Raw genomic sequence first — 24,166 nt, 5'->3', positions numbered from 1 at the left:
TAAAATCATATTAATAAACTTAGAGAAGTTAAATATGTAACGGGACAGCAATGGGGCAAGTCCATAATATACACAAAGGACCTTCTTACACCATAAAAAGTTAACATTCCATTGTAAATATTTTTAAGGTGTCCGATGAAGATGAAAATGTATATTGTTGAATTCATTTATTCATAAATATTTAAGAACTGTAACTATTGATTTGTTGATATAGGGTAATTCAACTCTTTTTATGAAGCTTATCCAAACAACTAATGTCCACTGTAACAATAAAGTAACAATACATAATTAAAGACACTTAATCTTTAATTATGATAAAAAAGAACCACAGATTTGATTTTTTTTTTGAAGACATTTTCTATGTTGGCAGCAATTTCTGAATTACTGTTAGGAGCAAACTGACAAAGAAAAGTTCCTTTAATTGAGTATACTGCTTTCTGTACTTTTGGAGAACCCCAATTCCCGTTGAGATTCAAAAACCTGACTGGCAAGAAACTCATCTATTTCCCAATAGCCCGTGAAATCCTAAAAAAAGAGAAAGAGAGAGAAAAATAATATTTAACTATTATCCAAAAGATTAAATTCAGCATGTAAACAAGGGTAAAAATTATATGTTCATCCAAGCTACTTGCAAGTATGCTTTGCAGCCTTTAATGCTGGAAATTCATTCATTCATTTGTTTGTTTCTTTCTTTGTTCATTCATTCGCTATAGATGCCCATCTGAATCAATGACTCTTTGTAACAATTCAAAAAAATATATTACAATTAAATACTGAAACATTTTAAAAGAATAAACAAACAATAGGAAACAATAAAACAAATAAATATACAGTACATACTGTGTTTTCCCCAAAATAAGACCCTGACTTATATTTTTTTGAACAGTGAAATAAGCGCTAGGCCTTATTGCCATGCGCTCAAAAGTCCGATTAGGCTTATTATCAGAGGATGTCTTATTTTGGGGAAAACAGGGTAGTAGCTGAAATGCTTGACCAGTTAATAGTAAAGCCAGCAACCTAGGCTCAGAAACATGGCCAGGATTGGGGCCATTCTAATCTCCAAAGGAAGGATGTTCCATACAGCAGGGACCACCTCAGAAATATAGGTCTTTCATTAAAAATAGAACCAAAGCTCTGCCATTATATCAATAGTCATGTATTAAGTTTCAATAAATATTCTTAGTGATTTTGGAAATTGATCACTTGTATTTCATGCAGAAATTAAAAATTACATGCCCCATGATAAAACTGGAAGTTAGCAAAGTTAAGAACTCCTATTATCATAATGTAAATTAAAAATATCTAGGGAGTTGTTCCTAAAATATACATAATTATTTCTGAGATACAATATATCATCCAATATGAAAAATTGGGTTCAACTCTAGCTGTTTTTATGTCAGAAATGCCCTTTGATTGTCTTAATTATACCAGGATAAAATTAAACATAAGAACAGACAAAGGACATTCTTGATAAGTTCCATGAGATATCTTGGTAACTTGAAATAGAAATAATTCTATTTTAATAAAATTGTCCCAAAGAGTAGAATTTTAATCCAATTAATAAAAAAGGGAAAACTTGCTCTCAAAATATCAACTGCGCTGTAAAAAAAAAGACCTTTTACACATCCAGGAAGACTACTGCTGATTGCATTTTTTTCAATTGTTCCTAAAATATAAATCAATAATATAGTAGGATTTGAGGAATATCAGCCTTTTATAAAATCAAATTGCAGCATATGGACAATGAAAGGTAATACTGTCTACAGTCTATCTGCAAGGATTGCTGTCAAAAATTTGGCAATAATATTTAACAAGGAAATTGGTTAACTTGCCCAATCAGCAGAATCTTTATTAACCTTCCAAATCAGAGTTATATAAGTACATTAAAGGAAGATGGCAACCTTTTATTCAAGAAAGAATCATTATAAACCTTCAACAACAACAAAAGAAAAAATGCTTTATACTATTCAATATGAGAGCCCCCAAGATTGGAATTTTTCTTGTTTTCACAGATTTAATGTCTGTTATTTCTTGAAGTGATAAAGCTGCAACTAGATAAACAGTTGAGTCATGTGTAACTTTTGAGCAAAGTAAATTTTAAAAGTCATGAATTTTTCTCATGGTAATGTTTTATTCAGTATTTTAAACATGAATACATTTTTTAAAATAAAAATATAAGAATGGAGGAGAAGGAGATACATTTACTATTTTTATATTTTGAATATTTCAGTGTGTAAGTTTAACATCCGAATATGGATCAAAATTGCACTTATGCCTTGTAGTCTTTATAGCGAGAAACACTGGAGAATTATAGTCAAAAGAAACCATGCCCCTATAAGGGCTGGATATTTGTTGAACAAGGCATAAATGGCTATGTGATAGGTGTGCTTCTGCTCACTGGAAAATAATAGACGGCAGTATGTCAAGTAGCATTGGGACATGGTAGAAGAAAGGAAACAAAGGTAATTTCCAAGGATTAAAATATATGGAGATATATCTTGATTCATGTTACCTTGAAAGGAAATCATATTATGGATAAATATGTAAATATGGTTTCCCCAAAATAAGATATCCCCTGATATAAGCCCAATTGGGCTTTTGAGCACATGGCAATAGGGCTAAGCGCTTTTTTCAGGGTTCAAAAAAAATATAAGACAGGGTCTTATTTTCAGGGAAACACGGTATCAATGAGATTGAAATTTATAACTTAGAAACAGCATAACCTGACTTGTCTCCAATGATAGTGACTGATCCATATAACAAAGTAAAATTCCATCCCATCCATGGCACTGAAGTTATTTCTTCAGGCCATGTGTTGGCAGATGGGATTTTAAATTTTTATCCCTTTATTATTTTTATGAAGAAGTCAAGGTGTAAACATATCTAATACTCTTTCCTTCTTCTCTTTTCCCCACAACAACAATCCTGTAAGGTGGGTTGGGCTATGACAGAGTGACGACCCAAAGTCACACAACACTTTCATGCCTAAGGCAAGGCTAAAACTCCCAGTCTCCTGGTTTATAGCCTAGACTAGAGCGTTAACAATTAAATCAAACTGGATCTACTTTACAAAATGTTCTGCATTACAAAATGACTTCCTTGCATATAATGGCCAAGGCCCATTTCAAGCTACTTGTTCCAGAGAGTGGTAATGTAATAATAGGAATCAGATGCGAACAAAATTCATCTGTTTCTTTCATGTGTTTTTGTTTGGAACCAATCCAATAAAAGCATAATATTCTCCAGATGTCCTTGTATATTGTGCTAATATTGGATTGATTTCAAATCTTATGACTTTCCCATAATTAATACTTACAGCAAAAAAAAGGAAAGAAAATTCACTAAGGATAAATGTTTTAAATGGTAGCAAATAGAATAATACTCTGGCTAAAACATCCATGAGTGGGAAAAGATTGAATGTATGCATAAATTTGGGTGGGGAGAGATCATCAGGATACTTCTATTATCATCAAAAACTTGTGGAATGCTGTTGTGAATGATGCTTACAATATTGTAATTAACAAACTCTACACATTTTTAATTTTCTTATTACCTCACAGTTTACACTATTATTCATTCCAGCTACAGAATCTTAAAAGTGATAGCAAAGACACTGTACCTTTAATGAAAGATTATTAATTTTATCCTTTGTTCCATATTATTTTGCACAGAGACCCCCTTTCCTTTGCAGAAACATATCTCAACCTTCCTATATGACATCTGGAATGCATGTTTTCCATAGTGACTAAATTTGGAACAACTGTTGTTGCTACAAATTTTGTTATAAGCATTTGTTGCAAGCCCTGGAATTTAAAAGAGAAATTCCTGCATTGGTTTTGTCATTAAGCAATTGGATCCCCTTGTAAATCTCGTTTCCCTACAGATGATGTTCTATTCTTCTAAATATATATCTATACCAGTTTATTTATACACACACAGACACCCTGATCATATTGTTCGTGTTTGTATATTTTTCCCCTAAAGTGTAGGAGAATAGATCTCCAGTTAATGGATTTTCCATCTGAATCCCAACCTCAAATTATATTAGACAACCTCTGAAATTACTAGTACTAGATTGGCCTGTCCTGAAACTGAAGTAGACTGGGAGATCTCTGTAAATATCTGCCAGTCAGAACATTTTACATGTCCCAAATAGTGATCTTGATGACATGTTTTAACTGGGACAGAGAAACATAGCTTCTTATTTGAATATCTGTTAGCTTTGTTACCCCTTACTGCAGTATTAAAAATCATTCCATACTTCCTCTCACAGTATTTCCAAAAGGGTAGTCTTGTTATTCCATCGTTTTCATGGGGCACTTTAGGATTGCTCCAATTATCTGAGCAAGTAAAGAAACAGGCATAAAAACTTAAATCAAACTGTCTCCTTTTTTTCACACATACTGTACATATATCCAGAGTTGTTCACATGTGTATCATCACAAGCTTTATTCTTGTTTTGTAAACCAACTGGTGAATGATGGTAACATCATGGGAAGCATTTTACAGCTACAGTGAATGATGGTAACATCATGGGAAGCATTTTACAGCTACTGCTCTAATATTTGGCTGAAAGGTTATTTTGTACATTCCGTATCTCTTATTACTTCGCTGCCACTTTACCTCTGCCTTGCTTTCATTGGCTGATTTAGCTTCTGTCACATTCAACAGTTGGCAAAAATCACTGACAATTGTTATTTGGAGGAATACTAATGAGGAATACTATTCTCTGTATCCTTTATATGCTAGCAAAAGCCCCATTAGTAAAGCAAAAGATGAAAACAGTTCTGTTTCCAGTCACGTTCCCAGCGCTTCACAGCTCTACTTACTTTGAGGTGCTGAGCCACTTGCCAGACAGAGGGATGATTTCCAGCCATACTGTGGGAATTACGTTGAGTGCCAAAATTTCCTAGAGTGGGAATGCTGATTAGGTCAACAATCAGCATCAGACCTGAGAAACGCAAAGCAAGATATCCGTTAAGCTGTTGGAAAGGTGGGAAAAGCAAGCACTGGATTTAAACTGCAGTAGATATAAAGGGGACTGTGGTCTCATGTGGACTGAGGGCAACTGACTGCTTCAAGTGGCATCAGTCTAGTGTGCAATAAAGATTCTTATTGAGCTGTGTTGTGCTGAGCATGTCAGTAGCTTTTGCTGAGTTCGAGCCGAGGAGCCTGACACATTCACCGAGTTGGCAAAATCCCTTCATAATCCAATACAGCTATTGCTACGAAACAGAGAGAGAGGGAGAGGGAAAAGGAAGAGTAGCAAAATCAAAAAATATTTTCAGTTCATTACTATTGCTTTAGTTTGGAGACATTACTATTTTAAAAAATTGAAAAGGTTTCAAAACGAGGTAACAGAGTTGAAACCCTGCCTTTAGACTTCACAGGAAAAAAAAAAAACCCTGCTAAAATATATTGGCAATAAAATCCAGAAAAACAATGTTCAGTCTCAGCTAAATAAGTAACTAAAAAGGCTGCTGAATTGAAAGGTAAAACATTGCTTCGAAATTGTTTACTCGTCAGAAGATCTGTATATAAAGCCTGCAAAGAACACAAGAACACTGAACCAATAATTTGCCCTGGAAATTATACCTTTCTTCATTTATACCTAGTATTTCTATTAACTGACTACTAATATTCTTCAGCAACATCATATATTTATCATCTTCACCATCATTTCTAGATTCAGTCATTTCAAGGCTTAACTGTCATGCATTCAGTGATTCCAGTTCATATATTTTATGCTGCTGTGAGCTGATGATTCTTTCATTATTGCTGCAATCAAAAAAGGCAGCAAAATTAATAATGTCCATAAGTAATCAACTGGAACATCCAGTTAATGTAAAACAAGCCTAGGTTCTAAATTAAGGAACATACATTATTTTCTGTACAGCCTAAGTGCCACCCTTTCCAGGCAAACCAGATAGGAAACATAATCAGATCAACTAATACAAGTTTATTATAAGGCTACCTTAATAGAATCTTGCAAGTCTACCACCATTTCTTTTACAGTTTAAGAAGTTAGGGAAGGTCCCTTCTAATTCTCTTTTTCTGCTTATTAGGCAGCTGCAGGCTATGCTCTCTCTTATCTGACATTTCCCATGGCAGCATCCTTTCCCTCCATCTCCCAAGGTCTTTCCCATGAACGATTGTATTAGGTGACACTTTAACAAAATGCTCCCTGTTGTAAATGCAAGTGCCTTGTACACTCAGTACGTGTGGTAATAAAGGCTATAATACAATTCAAATTAAGTTGTTGGAATCCTATATTCCCAAATCAACAAAGTTCAAACATTAACACACACACACACACACACACACACACACACACACACACACACCCCAGTAGTAAGAGTGGCAAACTCAAAAAACCTCTGAGCTAATTACCATTTGCTTTCATTTAATAGTGTTACTAGGGCTATTGCTTTCATTTAATAGTTATTATTGCTTTCATTTAATAGTGTTACTATGATCCAACAGGCCCCACAGAAAATGCTTTGGGGAGTCACACCTATTCTTGGGTATTCCCTTTCCCTATTATTGTCTTATTGACTTCCCCTCTAGGGCTCTTTCTCTCTCCATCCCTCTTTCCCCTCTCTTCAAAGCCTTTCCTCTTCCTTCTTTCCCTCTCCTCTTATTCTTATTCTCTTATTCTCCTTCCATTTTTATTTAAAGAAATTTTGATAACCTTTTCCTTTAAAAACGTAGATGTGTTCCGGGAACAAAGCAGCAGTTGCACATCTTTATTTCTCCAAAGGATCTCTTGGGGGGGTTCAAGAGACAGCTGGACAGTAACTCTGCTGACTATTATTTTTATAATTACTTTTAAAATGTTTGTGGTGCAGAATTAGAGAACTTCTCTGCTACAGGACCTTGGATGTGTGCCCAGCAACTCAGCCATAGCAACAAACTGCTTTCATGACCGTTAGACATCTAAGGCACAATCATAATGTGTTGTTGTAATCATTACATATCTCTTCTACAACTATGAGTAGGTCATAACTCCCATATTTGCCCACCATCACCTACCCCTGATGTGCTTTTAATCTGTTTACATTTACTACATTTCACGGAACACTTACCTCAAGGTATTGCACTCTGTTCTAATGCCAATGTGTACAGGTTAACAATGCAACAAACTATTTGGGCCAGCAGTCATAACTCAAAGATAGGAGTCACTTGATGTACTGTTCAACTATCGCTGAAATGTCTATAGTACACACTTTCAGATATTCACTTTGCAGTCAAGTTCTCTCCTGGGAACTCTCTTAAATGAAAATAATGCTCCTGATAAATCAAAGACACTATTGTTGTGAGAGACAATTATTGTGGGGGGGGGAGTATCATCATCATTATTGCACATGGGAAGGGAACCTGTACATAAATATTCCCAAATTGAAAGCTTTTTCTTAAAAAAACTAAAGTACCCTAAGCTTTAAATAAGAGAGCAGACAATAGATCCTGTTAGTTTTTCTGTACACATGGTTACCTCAGGGATAAGCAAGCATAACAATAAAAGAGCTACAATTAGTGCATGTATAATACATAGATGCAGGATGACTGGAATGTGGGCTTTTCCAAGTATTACAATGCATGTACATTCATTGAAATGAATGAATCCTATAAATAAGACTTTGGCTGCCTGTGTCCAGCCCGGGGCATTGGCTATGGAACAATGTTAGGGGGTGGTGATGGTAGGGGGACATGATATCAACATTGGAGAAGACGGCAGGTTGGCGGTGGGGAGCAGGAACATTGCCAGGGACAGAACTGCAGCAGAGGATGTGGCTATAGCAATGGTCTTCCATAACTGTACCAGTTTCTCATCTGGCCTCTTGGGAAAATTAATTTCCCACTCCGGCTATTAATAAACTTACACAAACTCTTTTATTCTTTCCTGATTTCAGAGACTTCATAATTGTTAAAAAAATAGTCTTCACAATGTTTTTTTTCCCCAGATGGAAGTGCTTTAGGATATCTGTAATTTTTAAAATAAAAAAGATGCTAGTTAATATAGATAGGCCTTGAGTTACGACCGTAATGGAGCCTGCCCTTAGAATCTCAAGTCGGGACAAATGTTAAATAAGCTGCCTCAACCAGCCATCCCTGCTCTCCCCAGTGCATTTGTTAATCAAATGTGTGGGTCGCTAAGTGGAACAGGGATGATGCAGGTTTGGGGGAGATCCTGGGAGGCCTAGTGCAGGCATAAGCGCACCTTCCTTGGGACTTCCCAGGCCTCCCCCATCCCCGGAGATACCCCATGTTCCATTTCCCTCCCCCTTGGGTGACACAGCTGATTGTCTCTCCAGCAAGAAACAATAGAGAAGGAAAATGCTGGGAGTGCCTGACTTTACTGGTTCTGTCACTTTCCTCCTGCCAAGGTATCCCTGCCTTTCTGGGGCAAAATAAGGATCCGTTCCCTAGTCTTTCAGAGCTTTCTGCTCTGATCAGTTGGCTGCCGATCAGCTGGTCTTCAGAAGACTGCTAATCTCTCCTGCCTCTTGCTTGCCTTTAGGAAATCAGATCTTGCATGCTGAGGCAGCAGCTTCGGGATGAACTTCTCACAACTTTTCTCTTGCTTTTAACCTCCTTCCTCCTCCAGAAAGCCACATTTCTTCAATTAAAAAAAAGAGAGAGAGCTAAGTTTAGTTTTAGGTGCTAAAACTAAACTCCCCACCTCCGCTCTCCAATATCTAACCTGTTTAAAAACCTTATCTTGACTCCAGGCTGAAGAGTAAAGGAAAGGAAACCTGTAAGCAAAGAAACTCTTTCTGCAGCTTTTTCCCTTGAGGAGTAGCAGCAGCAAAAAAAAAAAAATCAACTCAGAAAGTTCAGCCATGTACAGCAATAAAAACAGGACAGAAACTGGATGGTTGCAAAGTCTGTCTGAATCCCTGTAAGGCCCAGTGAGGAGTCGCCTTGTACATGAGTGGGCTAGTTTGGGAATGGGAGTAGAATTAACTCCTTTTCAAACAGAAACTAGTAACCAGGGTGTTTAGGAGGGGCAACTGAAAGGTTCTCATGCAAGGGTCTATTATCTAACATTACTCTTAATTCTGACTAATTATGGAGGCATCTCTCTTTAGGGCCCTGTAAAGAAAGGCAGAAAACTTTCTGAACATGCATGGATGAAAGATAACTTTTAGTGATACGTACAGGTAGTCCTTGACTTATGACCACAATTGAGCCAAAAAAGTTTTTTGTTGATTGAGACTTTTGTTAAGTGAATTTGGCCCCATTTTACAACATTTCTTGCCTCAGTTGTTAAGTGAATCACTGCAGTTGAACCGAGTTGTTGAGTGAGTCTGGCTTCCCCACTGACTTTGCTAGTCAGAAGGCCACAAAAGGTGATCACGTGACCCTGCAACATAGCAACGGACATAAATATGAATCAGCTGCCAAGCATCTGAATTTTGATCACATGATCATGGATGGGGATGCTGGAAAGGTTATAACTGGCAAAAAGGTCACAAGTCACTTTTTTCAGTGCTGTTGTAACTTTGAATCAGGGATGAAATGCAGCAGGTTCTGACAGGTTCTGGAGAACTGGTAGCGGAAATTTTGAGTAGTTCAGAGAATCAGCAAATACCACCTCTGGCTGGCCCCAGAGGGGGTGGGAATGGGGATTTTGCAGTATCCTTCCCCTGGAGTGGGGTGGGTATCCTTCCCCTGCCATGCCCACCAAGCCATGCCCACCAAGCCACACCATGCCCACCAAGCCACGCCCACAAAACTGGTAGTAAAAAAATTTGGATTTCACCACTGCTTTGGATGGTCACTAAATGAACTGTTGTAAATTGAGGACTACCTACACAGCAAAGTTGTTATCTAGAAAACAGTGAATTATCTTTCAATTCAGTTAACCCAGGAGCATATCCAAGGCAAGGTTGAAAAATAACTGCCCTGCAAAATTGGTTTATAGCCCAATTCCCTAATGGAGATATGTTTAATACATTCCTCCATAAAGTAATCACTTGGCAGATTGCCAGGACTTTAACTCTTTTTGTCTCATAGTTAAACATGGTGGTCTCAAAGCTGAAATTGCTTCTGATTTTCTTTTAGATGAGGTTATTGTTCTTTAATTTCTTTTCAATCATGCTGTATCTTTTCTATATGTTATCAATGCTATCAATATATTTTAAAAGAAGGTTAATTTCCCCAAGCTATAACATCAGATAAAACTTTTGATGTAAGAATAACTCTCTGTAGCCTTCCAGTCCAGCAGCTCCCCAGCTCCCACATGGTGAGGGAGGTGAATTTCTCACAGGAAGCCTTACTCCTTAGTTTTGTAACAACAGATTTGTATGCTACATAACAAACAAACCTCACTAACATTTTGTAAATAAGATTCAGTCTGAGTAAACCTCAGGGAAGCCATGCTTTAGTGAGAACTGCTAACACTCAGAAGTAATAGCATGAGATTCCTCATAAATAGCTTGAGGCCATACAATCCCCAAATTCCTTAGTTCTGTTTATATAGACCTTCACTTAAAGCTCTTGAATGCAGAGTTGTGCTCATGTTAGGATGTCACCATGCCATAAATACAAGAAAAAAAAATTAGAAAAAAAAACCTGCTTCAATTATGAAGCAGTTTGGAATGTTTTAGTTTTCAAACAATTAAACAACAGCTCTCCAAGCCTAACTTCCTTGATTTGGAATGGATTTAGAGGAGAATCAGAAGAAGGGATCTGGAAACTCAGCTTTCTAGTTAAAAGAGCTAGAGATATTTATTTCGCAAAAAAAGAAGAGTGAATAGAAATATGACAGTAGTCTGCCAATATTTAAAGGCCTATCATATGCAAGAGGAATTGGGCCTTGACTGAAATGAGAACAGGACAAGGACCCTGGGTTGAATTAAGATAGGAGATTCAGGTTGAATTTTAGAAAACTTTTCTATTTCGTAGTTATACAATGGAATGCTCTGTTTATAAGAATGAGGCCCGCTTCTGGTTTTCAAATGTCATGAATAGTTTGGGACCGTGATGGTGAACCTATGGCATGCATGCAGGGGTGAAATGCTACCTGTTCAGGCCGATTCGCCCGAACTGATAGTAAAAAATGCTACTGGTTTGCCGAACCAGTAGTAAAAAAATGTAAAAAAAAAGTTCTGACGATCAGCTGAGCAAAGTGCAATCGTTGGAAGTTCTTTTTAAAAAACTTTTTAAGCATTTTTTAAACTTTGCTTTAAAAAGTAAAAAAGTTCCGACAATCGCGCGTCGCTTAGCTGATCGTCGGAACTTTTTTTTTTTTTTTTTACTTTTTAACCATTTTTTTACTACCGGTTTGGGCAAATAAGTAGTAAAAAATGCTTTAAAAAAGTAAAAAAAGAAAAAGAAAAAGGCTTGGACAATCACGTAGCACAGTTGTGATCATCCGAGTCTTTTTTTTACTTTTTAAAAGCATTTTTTATTACCTATTCGCCTGAACTGGTAGTAAAAAATGCTTTTAAAAAGTTTTTAAAAAGGTTCCCAAGATCATGCGCCACAGCTGATTTCCCCCCCTTGCTGATCTACTTACCTTCCCAAGCCTCCTTTTGGTGCGAACTGTGCATGCGCGTGCAAAGCGTGCACTTGGCATATAGCACGCATACGCGCATGCACAGCCACCAAACCGATAGCAAACCGGTTCAGATTTCACCACTGTACGCATGCTACAGGTGGCACATGGAGCCATAGGGCACATGAGCTGTTGCCCTAGATCAACTCCATCGTGCATGCACATGTGCCTCCTGCTGGCCAGCTGATTTTTGGGTCTCTGCTGCACATGTGGGATATGTGCACACATGCCCATGCCGCCCCTCCCTCTCATGAGTCTCCACACGGGCCATTTTGGATGCCAGGTAAGTACAGGGCTCACGTGGAGGCTCTGGGAGGGCAAAAAACGGGCCTACCAGAAGTCCAGAAATGTGCCATTTCTGGGCCTCCGAAGGCTTTAGGGTGGCCTACTAGGCCCAAAATGGGGTGTGGGGGCATGCACGCATGTGCAGGGTGGGGGAGCATGCACAGGGGTCGCACACACCTGTGCAGGGGGTTAGGGCAGCATGGGGGGATTGCACACGCATGTGCAGGGGGTGGGGCATGTGTGGGGGCATTTTATTATGGGTGTGGGCATGCTTTTGGCACCTGAGGGAAAAAAGGTTAGTTATCACTGGTTTAGGGGGTTCATAATTGGAGCAGGAATTGGATTGGACTAGGTGGATGTAGATTTCTTCTCAACCTAAACATTCTGTGTTTGTACAGCCATACAGAATTATTCAGCCTAAACACACGAGTACTAAAATGATAGTGATGTCAAGACTCCAGAACACATTTCAAATCCACTAATATCCCAATTTCCATTACTGACTGGATTCCATTACTGACACATTGAGCAGATAAATTGTAGGGGAATAAAAATTTCAATGGAGGGATTTTAAGAATAGAATTTATATAAGAGATTTTATCTATTAATTTTCAGATACTTTGCTTAAATTCCTGCAATAAATTGGAGCTATGTTTTATTCCAATACCCTCATTCCAACCCAGATGTTTAAAACCATAGCTTTAAATATATATTTATATTAGATTCTCATTGCCTGAGTTGCACTTCTCAAACCTTTAGTGACCTAGCTTAAATTTGACAAATGGATTTTCATTCTTGCCAAGCTCATTGGTCCAGCATAAACTGAAGATATGTAAACATCTGGAATTATTCAATGTGATTGTTATCTCCATTGCAATAAGATGATGATGATGATGATGATGATGATGATGATGATGATGATGATGATTTCCTTTGGCTCATTCCTGAAAAATAGACATGGCTAAAAGATTAAAATATTTGTTCTATATTCTTGCTTGGAACTGTTAAAAAAAATGATCATCGTAACACAAATAGAGGAAAAAACAAACTGTCAGATTAATCTGGAAGTTAGATTCTTCTCCAAGGTGACCAGACATAATCATCTGTCTTCTGGAGACCCTATTGCCAGAGCTTGTCAGGACACTCATTTGTCATATGCCGCCTCATACAGTGGTCCTTGAATTGTACATACACATTAAAACAAAACAGTAATTCGACAATCATTCTTCCAGACATGTCAACTGTGAAGTATATAATCTAAAATAACCCAGGCCAGTTCATCTGAAGTACAAACAAGAGTTGGTATGCATCAAAAAAATTCAGTAAGTGACTTTCAAAAAGTATTGCATCTACAATGAGAAAAATACTGAAGTTTGAATGAGAATTCCAGAGGGGTTATCAGAAATGTTAAGTTGTACATATCATTTGTCAATCTCACTGCATTAGCAGCTTTTAAAATACACTGACAAGACAGAATAATATTTCTTCCTGTTCTCCTTTTCTTTCTAAACAAATCCCATGTCAACTTTAATTACACTGTCAATTGCTTTTGTCGTTTAAAAAAGTTCTTCTTCTGTCAGCAAAACTACAATCAGCAGTAAGAGAATCTATATTTTAGGTTTTTTTTTAAAAAAAATCCAGAAACATAAGCTCATTTTACTTTATTAAAGTTCAATGGTTGTCTTATACATAATTTGGAAAGACATCCAAGTTAGAATAGGAAAACATACAAGTAGTAGTCAGTTTGTGACCATTTGTTCAGCAACAATTCAAAGTTCCAATGGCACTGAATGAATGTTGGTTTACAACTGTTTCTGGATGTTCTGGACTACAATATCCCTGCAGTCATGTGATCATGACCTGGGTACCTGAAACCAGTTTGTTTTTATGACCAGATGCCAAGAGATCCATAATCTTATGATCCCTATTTGCAACTTCCCCAACCTGCATGGCACCTCTCATGTGTCCTCATACACTCCTGTACATTTTCCCCAATTCTCACAGGGAGGTGGTCACATAGGGAGCCAGAGCCTCAGCTACCTGCCTCTTCCAAACATGACTAACACTTTGCCTGAACTTTTTACCTCGCAAATCCTCAGGCCCTGTCTGGAAACCCCTTTGGTACATCAGTTATCTGACGTGGGCTGATTGAACAGGCCCCATCTCCCCCGTGGAGAAAAATGATGCCAGCAAGGCTGAAGAGCAGCCCTGTCAGGGTAAGCCCAAGAATGACAAAGAACTGTTCAGCCAATGTTCACTTCTTTATTGCTTACATATATCAGAGAGAATCTTGCCAGGCTAAATTCTTACAACTCTCATCCTAACAGATGTACCTGACGAATTCTAGGGAGTTGCTATCCTACTTCTTGGGTCCTCTATCCAGCTTTTGGCTGTGTTGCCTCTTCTCTCTCCTGCTTCTGGAATGTACTCCCTCCTTCCTGAGAAACTGTCACTTCATGTAGTCCATCACACCAACTTCCCCTCCCCATGGGCATCATTTCTCACACTCCCAGAGCAGGGGTGGGCTCTACTTACCTTTACTACCGGTTCCAATGAGATCACGCGCGCACACGCTCGCTTCGTTCATTCATGCGCCTTGCTTCTGTGCAGATCGCTGATGATGACATCTGGGCAGTGGACGGGGCCTCGCTCCGATTTTACTACTGGTTCTTGCAAACCAGTCTGAACCGGGGGCAACACACCACTGTCCCAGAGTGATCTGTCCATAGTAAATGATTTATGTAAATGTCTTCCACTACCAGATCTAAGATCATGTAGCGGATTTAAAATAATAATTTGCTTTAAAAATATAGAGAGAAACAATGGCAACTCTGAAAATATTGCTAATAATGGACAAATAGAATAGGTAGGGAAATTATAAAGACAATTACTGGAGAGAATAACAGTATTTAGAACTCCTGCATCTTCATTCTCAGATCATATTTTCATATTTTTCACAGAATTTGTAGACTGCATAGCCGAAATGATGGTAACCTTGGGAACATTCCTAGTATGACATTAATCTGACGTATTTTGAACAATTTATTTTTTCAGTAATTAAAGACTTTGTCATACTTCCCAGCAACTACTCATTCAGGCACTAAAAACATCATAGATTTTTAAGTTGTGAATAAAACTACATATATGTTAAAAATATTGTTTGTATATAGTATTTGTTTCAAGAAAATTAAAACAGACCAGGAAAGAACTCTGGACTATTATAACAAGCGGTGGAGCCAACCCAGCCATGGGAGGAGATAACCATGGATTTTATAGTAGAACTCCCAGAGAGTGGGGGGAATACTCATTAAAGTTTTGCATAAAGAGTTTGGATCAACTCAGCCATGCTTGCTTTTGATTAGGTTCATCAGTCGGAACATTTGACATCAACCTAGAAAAATGTATTTACACAACATTCTAACATTAATTAATTGATTATTCAAAAAATCAATTTAAACACCAGGAAGGCAGACCCTGGTTGTTGTTTTTTTTAATCCAAACAGTAGAAGTAGTGGAATCAATTAGCCAGTGGTATGATCTTGGGGTTAGCCTGGTTTACTAAGTTCATTGGCAAAGATAAACTGACAAAGGTATGTGTCAACTGGACAATGGAATGTCAAGCAGCCTTTGAGAAGCTTGACAGAATGCTGATATACTGAAGTACAAGCTGAACACCCATTTATGGGCAATGCTGTAATTTCATGTTCATGAATGGAATAGAGATTTGGACTCAATAATCTACAGATTTTTTTTCCAACCTTGTATGATTCTGTACATTAAATTCTGACCTGAAGATATAGAAAACAACAACATACCATGGAAATCCTCAAAATTAAATGCATGGTGACTAACATGGTGATGAAGAGATAGATGTAACACTACATATAATGTCAATGACTACTTACTTGCCACAGATACCATTTTGTAATTTACATATAGGAGCTTCACTATTAAGCAAAAATCTTGCTTACAATCCCTCTACTAAGATACATTTAAAATGCACTTCCTAACTCACTCTATTTTTCAGTTGTAATTCTACCAAAAACTCTCCAGGCACACTTAACAAGCAGATACCCCTGTAGTTACAGCATTCATTTTTTTACACTTACTTTTTTCTTTTTGTATAGGGAGATAAGATACCTAAGTCCAGTCATTGGGCAAAGATGCTACTTTCACATTAAATGAGTTGCACAGCCACCCCATATACAATCCATGGCCATATTTAACTTTTTTCCAATTACACTTTCAGTACCTGCAGCCTTACAATTTTTCAACATTCTCACAGCATGTATGACTTCATTATTTTCTTTAATTTGGACACTATTTTTATAGCATTTGTTTCAATTCCACTGTTTGGCATTTCATTATCATTCTCACATAAATTTCTAAATAACTCCTTCAGCACTTTCCATTCCAATTTTTAAATAACTTCTTCCATCAATAGCCCAATCACTTTCTTGCTTTGTTCGTAACCATCCATTAATAACATTTAGCAGAATAATTTTTCTCCTTGATTACATTCAGCATGTTGCTCAATGTTTCCCAAATCTCATCTTTGCTTCTTCCATTATCAGTGTTTACTGAAGCATAACAAACATCACCAAGCTATGGATTCCAACTTTCCCACATATCCAAAACAACTTGGATGGCATGAATTAATATTTTCAGTAATACAGTTTTACCCTTTTATTTACATTACTTTTATTCTTATTGTTGTTATGGTCTCAGAGTATCTCAAGGTTTTCAGAAGTCTTCTTTGGAAGTAAGGTTGGAAATAAAGGTAGATAGATTGGAGACATGAATGTAGAAGAGACAGAAGTGGATTGCAGGTAAACTGAAAGTACTGGATAAAAGTGAAAGAAGACAAGAGAGAATATTTGGATGTCAGGTGACATATGCAATTACATCAAGAAAAGATAGTTGGACAGAGTCTGATTGAAGATACCTGGAAATATCTTACATCATCTTCCTACTTCTTACAAGACTATCACCACCACCCCAAATCCTTCCCCAAGTAGTAGAGGCACCAAGTTTTCACCAACATTTTATTGTAACAAGCCACTAGCTGAGCTGAAATTTTTGATCGTTTCGAAAACTTAACTGGGATGGCAGTGGCGGAGTACATGACTGAGCCAGAAGAAGAAACTGACATGAGTCCATTAGATGTTAGACAATGGAGCTGATTCAAATAGAAAAGACTACCACAGTAGATGAATAGATAGGAGACAACATGGGAGACAGAGATAATGTCTGGAGCAGTGAAACATACAGAGGTAAATGCAAATTAAAGCTAAAGGACAAGGAAAATTGAAGGAAGAGAACATGGAACAGTAAGGACTACCAGGATAACTACTAAGACAAACTGTGGAAGATCTAGGCCTCTCACCAAGCTGCAGAGGGGAAAAGAATTTTGAGGGAACGGGACAAGCAACAGATTTGATTTGATTTGAAACTGGGAGACTGTGATATCTAGTGCTGTTTTAGGCACAAAGCCAGTTGAGTGACCTTGAACCAGTCACTCTCTCTCAGCCCTAGGAAGAAGGCAACAGCAAACTAAAACTTTGCCAAGAAAACTGTAGGGTGGTATCTAGGCAATCTCTGAAAATTGGACATGATTGAATGGAAGAAAGAAAAAATAATTGGTTGGGGAAGATATGTGGGGAGTAGCTTGGCAAGTCATTCCAAAGAAAGGGAGGGAGTAGTCGGATGCCTATTTCTCCTATTCTGGGCCAGTTACTTACTCCAATATCCAGATGTGGATTGCTGATAATGTTGGAATCACAAATGTTTCTGAAAAATTCCATGTCTGTGGCTAATAAGATCATACACAATTACAATTTGGTTTCAAATAGCAAACAGATCTGACCTATATTATCAAATGTCTGGGGGGGAGGGTGACTAATGATATTGCTGTCTCTGAAATCAGTCTTGCCAAATTTCAAGTTCTGCATCAGCAACAAACCCAAGATATAAGTGAAAAGGGATGTCAAGGGTACTTCTGTGGAGGTCATAAACCATGAACATGTTTGTAACAATAGGCGATAGGCACATCATAGGGATTGTGTTTGTGAAAGGCCCATCTTGCTATACAACCCTACCTTCCTTGCCTTCTCCAAGTAGTTATTGATGATCTGTAATTGACATAAAGGTGAGTCATTAGGCATGATCTAATCACTCCTGAGTCACTAAAGACTCATTCCTATTGAGAGCCTCCAATCAATTTTTTTCACACACATAGATTGCCCCCCTCTTTTAGGAAGGGCAGGCATGGGTTGTCTCAAAGAGATTGTCAACATTGATCTTAGGATAGGAGATATGCTTGCTACCTTGAAAAAGATGGTGGAGCTCTCCCTCTTGAACAGAACTTCCTGGGATTCAGCAAACCTTGATATTGACTGCCAATTTTCCAGCTATCCATTATTGTGAAAATAGATGAATTTGGGCACCTTGGCAGAACATTTAGTGGATGTGGGAAAATGGAGAAAATTTAAGATATGCAAATACATGGAAGAAAGATAGTGGTTAGAATGTAATCTTATAAGATGGCTGAGAAAGATATGAGAGGACTTCTAGAAATGAGCAGATAGCAAAGTTCATTAGTGGTTTTATCACTAAAACATTAGTTCACTGTAGGGTGCAGTAAGCCTGGGGAGATTCAACACTTTCAAAAACACTCTGACTTAATGAACTCACTAATGAAAGGGGGCTGGACATTCCTTTCACATTTTCTAAGATTCTGTACCACAAATCTAATTATTCCATTAAAACTCCTTATAGAAGCCTATGTGATGCTTGCTTTCTTATCTGTGGCCTGCTTTCTTATCTGTGGTTTGAAAGGACTGTTGGAAGGCATACATGTTTGTTGAAAGAAGTAAAATAGCTTTGGACAGGATTTAGTTCTGTTATGTGGAAATGAGAATTAGTATGTCTAGTCTTGCAAGGTTCGCAAATTCAGGATACAAGGACAGCTTGGATTTCTGGAAAGATCTTTATTGCTAATAGGCGAATGTAACAAAACCTTAAGAGCCTGCCAAGCAAGTCTCCTGCTCAACTTTAATCTACCTTAATTAAAGAAAAATAGTTCTGAGTCTCTTTCTCATGCTTTCTCCTTCCCATCTCAAGTGTGTCTTTTGCAACAATTCTATTTCTTTCCTGTTCTCCACAGGTCTGAGAGGTCTCCATATCACCGCAGTACCTATGCATATATAAGATTACACCCCAAAGTACCTGGGCTAAAGTTAGAAAATTAATGTGAGCTACTATTTGCCTACAATTTGGAACAGCAGTCCAATCTGTTATATATTTATTGTGAACTTGTATGAGGATGCTTCTAAGCATATACTGTAGGAGATCATAGAGACCATAGTACTTCTGCATGGAATAGAAATCAACATATGCAATACAGGGAGTTGATATTATATACAGTAGGTCAACTGTGTTAAATCAGACAAATACAGTAGCTCTGGAGAAATTATGCAATCTAAGTAGATGTAGTTTGAAAATTGTTAACCATTTAGAGGAAAAACTGGACTTCTTTCTAATTCATTAGTGTAAATAGAATTGCAAAAACCGAAACTTTGGTTCAATCTATGGCCTCTGCTAACGTATACAGAAAATGTAGTAAATGCAACCGTAAACTACAAAGAGAATCATATAGCCACCAAACCATATACAGCTTCCAATTCAGCTGAAGAATCACAAAAAGAAGGAATATGACTTCCAAGTCAGCAGAAGCAGAGCAAGGAAACGTTAACCTGGACACAAAAAAAGTGAGAACAGACCAGAGGTGGGTTTCAGCAGGTTCTGACCAGTTCTGGAGAACTGGTAGCAGAAATTTTGAGTAGTTCAGAGAACTGCTAAATACCATCTCTGACTGGCCCCGCCCCCATCTATTCTCTGCCTCTGGAGTTCCAGCTGATAAGGAGGAAATGGGGATTTTGCAGTATCCTTCCCCTGGAGTGGGGTGGGAATGGAGATTTTACAGTATCCTTCCCCTGCCATGCTCACCAAGCCACGCCCATAGCACCAGTAGTAAGAAATTTTGAAACCCACCACTGGAACAGACAAAGCACACTTAGAAATACTTCCAAAGTCCAGTATCAGAGTGCCCTCATAGCATATGGATATACAGATAGCCAACTGATATAGGAAACTAGAAAGCATGTAAATTATGTCCCCACATAAACAACCAACAAGAAAAATAAAGAAATAGAGAAGACTGTATTGTTTTCACAATCTATTTTATTTTCGCACAATACTGATTCACCAATACAAAAAGCAGATTTTCCTAGGAATCTATATTACTTATAGATGATTTTAAGATGTAGGAAAACATGCCACTCTTAAATCATGCCGTAGTCCCTCTGCAGCCTCCTCCGAGCACAATTGTTAAAACAACAGCGATGTTATTTTTAAGCAGGAAATACATAAATGCCCTAAATCCTTAAAATGAGTTATTTTAAGATTCCCTTGAGAAAAATCAGGCAAATAAGGCTTGTGACTGACCATCTCCCATCTGTGTAATCACTCACCTACTGTGGCTTTGACTTCTCCCAAATGCCAAGTGTGGTTGCTGACCACCTAAGGGTACTAATCCTGGTTTATAAACTATAAGGGAAGTTTGTGTGATCTTTCTATATATCAAACTAATATTTTATTGTATTGAACAAAATCTTTTGATTCTATATAACAAATAATTTGTACTGAGATGAGAAAGATGTGGATCATCATGTAAGTCATTTGTGGCAGTCACAATTTTCTTTATCCTTCAGTATACTATCTCCTCCTACCGTGTTTCCCCGAAAATAAGACCCTGTGTTATATATTTTTTTGAACCCGGAAATAATTGCCATTATTGCCTTATTGCCATGCGCTCAAAAGCCCGATTCGGCTTATTATCAGGGGATGTCTTATTTTGGGGGAAACAGGTTACATACATGAAAGTGGGACACAAATTTCTTTCTCTGTGTTACCTACAGTACATTTACAATACTGTAAAAGAAACAGAATGGAAAATTGAAAAGGAAAGTGGAGGAAGATGAAATAGCAAAGGTATTTGCTAAATACCTTTGCTATTTCATCTTATTCCATAAATAGCAATGGAACTATAACCATAAAACAAGAAACAAAATGAAGTGACATTTTGACAAACCTCATCTTACATTTTTAAAAATGTATTTTAAATACAACAAAAAGATGCCATTTCCCTAAATTCCATGACATTGCTGGGACACTGTAATTCCTACTTTGGTAGATAGAATTCTCATTATCATAAATTAATTGTAGAGCCAGATTATTGCAAATCTTAAATTATGGGGATTTTTTTAAAAAAAAAATACACTTGGCATGTGATAATAACCATATTATTCTCTGCATTCATATGTAATGGATGGGGGAAAAAGTTGTCTTATTGAAGACAAGCAAAGATATTATTCTATTGTAATAGAAACCTTTTAACAAAACCTGCTTATTCCATCATTTCTTTGGATCCTACTAAATTGCAGGATTTTGTTCAAAACAAAATGGAAAGACCTAGAATAAAATGGAGCAATTTGAGCAGTGAAGAATACATCTGTAATTCAATTTCATGGCACCTGATTTTACTATACGTTACCATTGCTGTACTGAAAATGTGTCTGAGTGTAACAATTCTTACCTTAGTAAGCCAAATTCTCAAGACACGTGAGCTTTAAATGACAAAGATTACAAGCAATAAGCAATTTGTACCACTTCCCTAAGGTTTTTTAAAATATCTCTTTATATTCCTTTTTATTTCAAGAAACTCCTAGGAACAATTTTAAAATAATTCTTGATCATTAGTGCTACAAATATGCTTGGGTTGCAGAAAGTATCAGAAAGGAAGCTGCACCTCACCCCCAAACCAATGAAAGAAGAAGAGAAATTTACTTGTTGATATAATAGAAAGCAATTATAAAACAATAGAATAGAATAAAAGAATATCAACCATAATTTCAACTGGGAAACTAAGCATCCTAAATGAAGCTAAATTTAAAAATGCTAGGGAATTCCTGCAAGTTTGTCATTCAAATAAATCAGCCATGAACATGGCACATAGAGATGAACCATATTCACACACCATTCAAAAGAGACAATAAAAAAACTAAGAAGGGAACAAAAAAACCAAAACACATCCTTCTCTAGCAAGCCACACCCAGATAAGGTCTAGGATTAACCCTAGACAAAAATAAAGAAGAAAACAATAACCCAATCAAAGAAATGTGTAGGAGAAAGCCATACCCCCACTAACATTGGTAGGGCAACATATATAAACAGGAAGCAAATCCCACACTCACTAGCACTGTTGATGTCAGGTAATTAAACATCTGCAAGCTCAGAGAGTACCAAGGACTAAAAATTTTAGAACAATTTATCTTTTGTTGCTATTTCTAAAGCAAAATAAACAAAAAATCAGTGAAAAATGGGACCAGAATTTCCAGTGGAGGCATGGAAAGTTTACATATGTATTCATGATGAATGTAGATCTTGGTTTACCTGAGCCATACAGAGTGAAGAGTAATTGTCTTGGGTCAGACCTTCTCATACTGTACAGGTAGTCCTCGATTTACAACCACAATTAAGCCCAAAAACTATGTTGCTAAGTGAGAAATTTGTTAAGTGAGTTTTGCCCCATTTTACAACTTTTCTTCTCACGTTTGTTTGTTAAGTGAATCACTGCAGTTGTAAATAATACAGTTGTTAAGTGAATCTGCCTTCCCCATTGATTTGCTTATCAGAAGAATGTAAAAGGCAATCATATGATCCAGTGGTGAAATACAATTTTTTTTTACTACCTGTTCTGTGGGTGTGGCTTGGTGGGTGTGGTGTGACTTGGCGTGGCTTGGTGGGCGTGGCAGGGGAAGGATACTGCAAAATCTCCAATCCCACCCCTCTCCAGGGAAAGGATACTGCAAAATCCCCATTCCCTCCCCACTCCTGGGGGAAGGATATTGAAAAATCTCCATTCCCATCCCACTCTGGGGCCAGCCAGAGGTGGTATTTGCCAGTTCTTTGAACTACTCAAAATTTCTGCAACCGGTTCTCCAGAACCTGTCAGAACCTGCTGGATTTCAACCCTGATATGACCCCAGGACACTGCAACTCTCATAAATATGAATCAGTTGTCAAGCATTCGAATGTAGATCATGTGACCATTGGGATACTGCAAAGGTCTTAAGTATGAAAAATAGTCATAAATCACTTTTTCAGTCCTGTTGTAACTTTGAATGGTCACTAAGTGAACTGTTGTAAGTTGAGGACTATCTGTAAATCATTGTAGGCTAACTGCACTACCAATTCTCAGAAATGTCCAACCGATTGCAAGTTAAACTTAGAAAAGATAGTTGATGCCTCTTATGACATGCCTGTCAGTATGTTTATATTTTATACCTATCTATGCTATTGTCTCAACTGCTAAAATTGTAATTAAATTGTTCAAAATATTTGGGTACAGCATTTACCTGATCTGGTAGAGCTATAGGTTTATCTTTAAATATGCAGCTACCACATAGAAATGTATAGAAATGAAATGAATTAATTCTGCTTAACAGCTCTGATATTTATCCTTCTATGAAAAGGGAACCATAACCTTAATGTTTTCCGATTTCATTACTCCTGGCCATTACTAAGGTACAACATTAATGAAGCACTCTATAATAGAAGCAGACAGCAAGTGAGAAACTTATCCTCAGCAGTTTATAAATCTAATGAATACACAAAAATCTTTTCCTTCTAAAACCTATTTTTCATTTTTACTTCTAATGCTGCATTCGTGAATTAAACTAATTGTGAACACCACCACACAGAGGGAATAAATTAACAACGATTACATTTTTGTGTAAAAGAGACAGTATTGCAGGCTAATTCACTGATCATTGCCAAGAGTTTGATCCTGACTGGCTCAAGGTAGACTCAGCCTTCCATCCTTCTGAGGTTGGTAAAATGAGGGCCCAGATTGTTGGGGGCAATATGCTGACATTTGTAGACTGCTCAGAGAGTGCTGTAAAGCACTATGGAGTGGTATATAAATCTAAGTACTACTGCTATTGGTATCAGTTATATTTTTTATCAGTAAAACTTGATAAAATCCATTCCAAAAAAACCCAGTGTGACTGAGTACCATCAAGTTCCTCCAGGTACGAGGAAAACAAGGCTTAAACTCAGTGGAAATTAACTAGCTTTATACCTGAAGTTTCATAATCTATACCAGACTGTGCTTTCCTGCCTTAGTAAATTAATTCTATGCTGCACTTCATTAGAGGTACAACACATAGATGAGCCGCAGAATGAAGGCATCGCAATGCA

At 37.3% G+C, this 24,166-nt stretch overlaps 1 protein-coding gene across 2 annotated transcripts in view; it reads right to left on the bottom strand.

The window, feature by feature from the left end:
* Positions 1–24,166, bottom strand: part of SGCD (sarcoglycan delta) — a 452,437-nt gene that overhangs the window by 331,065 nt on the left and 97,206 nt on the right. For both annotated transcript variants that reach the window (XM_087887533.1, XM_060688502.2), the window contains exon 2: positions 4,830–4,951. Coding sequence is in view for 1 of the 2 variants with exons in the window: in XM_060688502.2 (XP_060544485.2) it covers positions 4,830–4,946 (117 nt within the window). In the remaining variant the exon portion in view is untranslated. The remainder of the gene's footprint in view (positions 1–4,829; positions 4,952–24,166) is intronic.

The sequence above is a fragment of the Pantherophis guttatus genome, chromosome 2 (genome assembly GCF_059756535.1).
Source record: "Pantherophis guttatus breed Tessera chromosome 2, ASM5975653v1, whole genome shotgun sequence".
Classification (NCBI taxonomy): domain Eukaryota; kingdom Metazoa; phylum Chordata; class Lepidosauria; order Squamata; family Colubridae; genus Pantherophis; species Pantherophis guttatus.
Note: the sequence above shows the minus strand (reverse complement) of the source record. Positions and strands in the feature narration are given on the sequence as shown.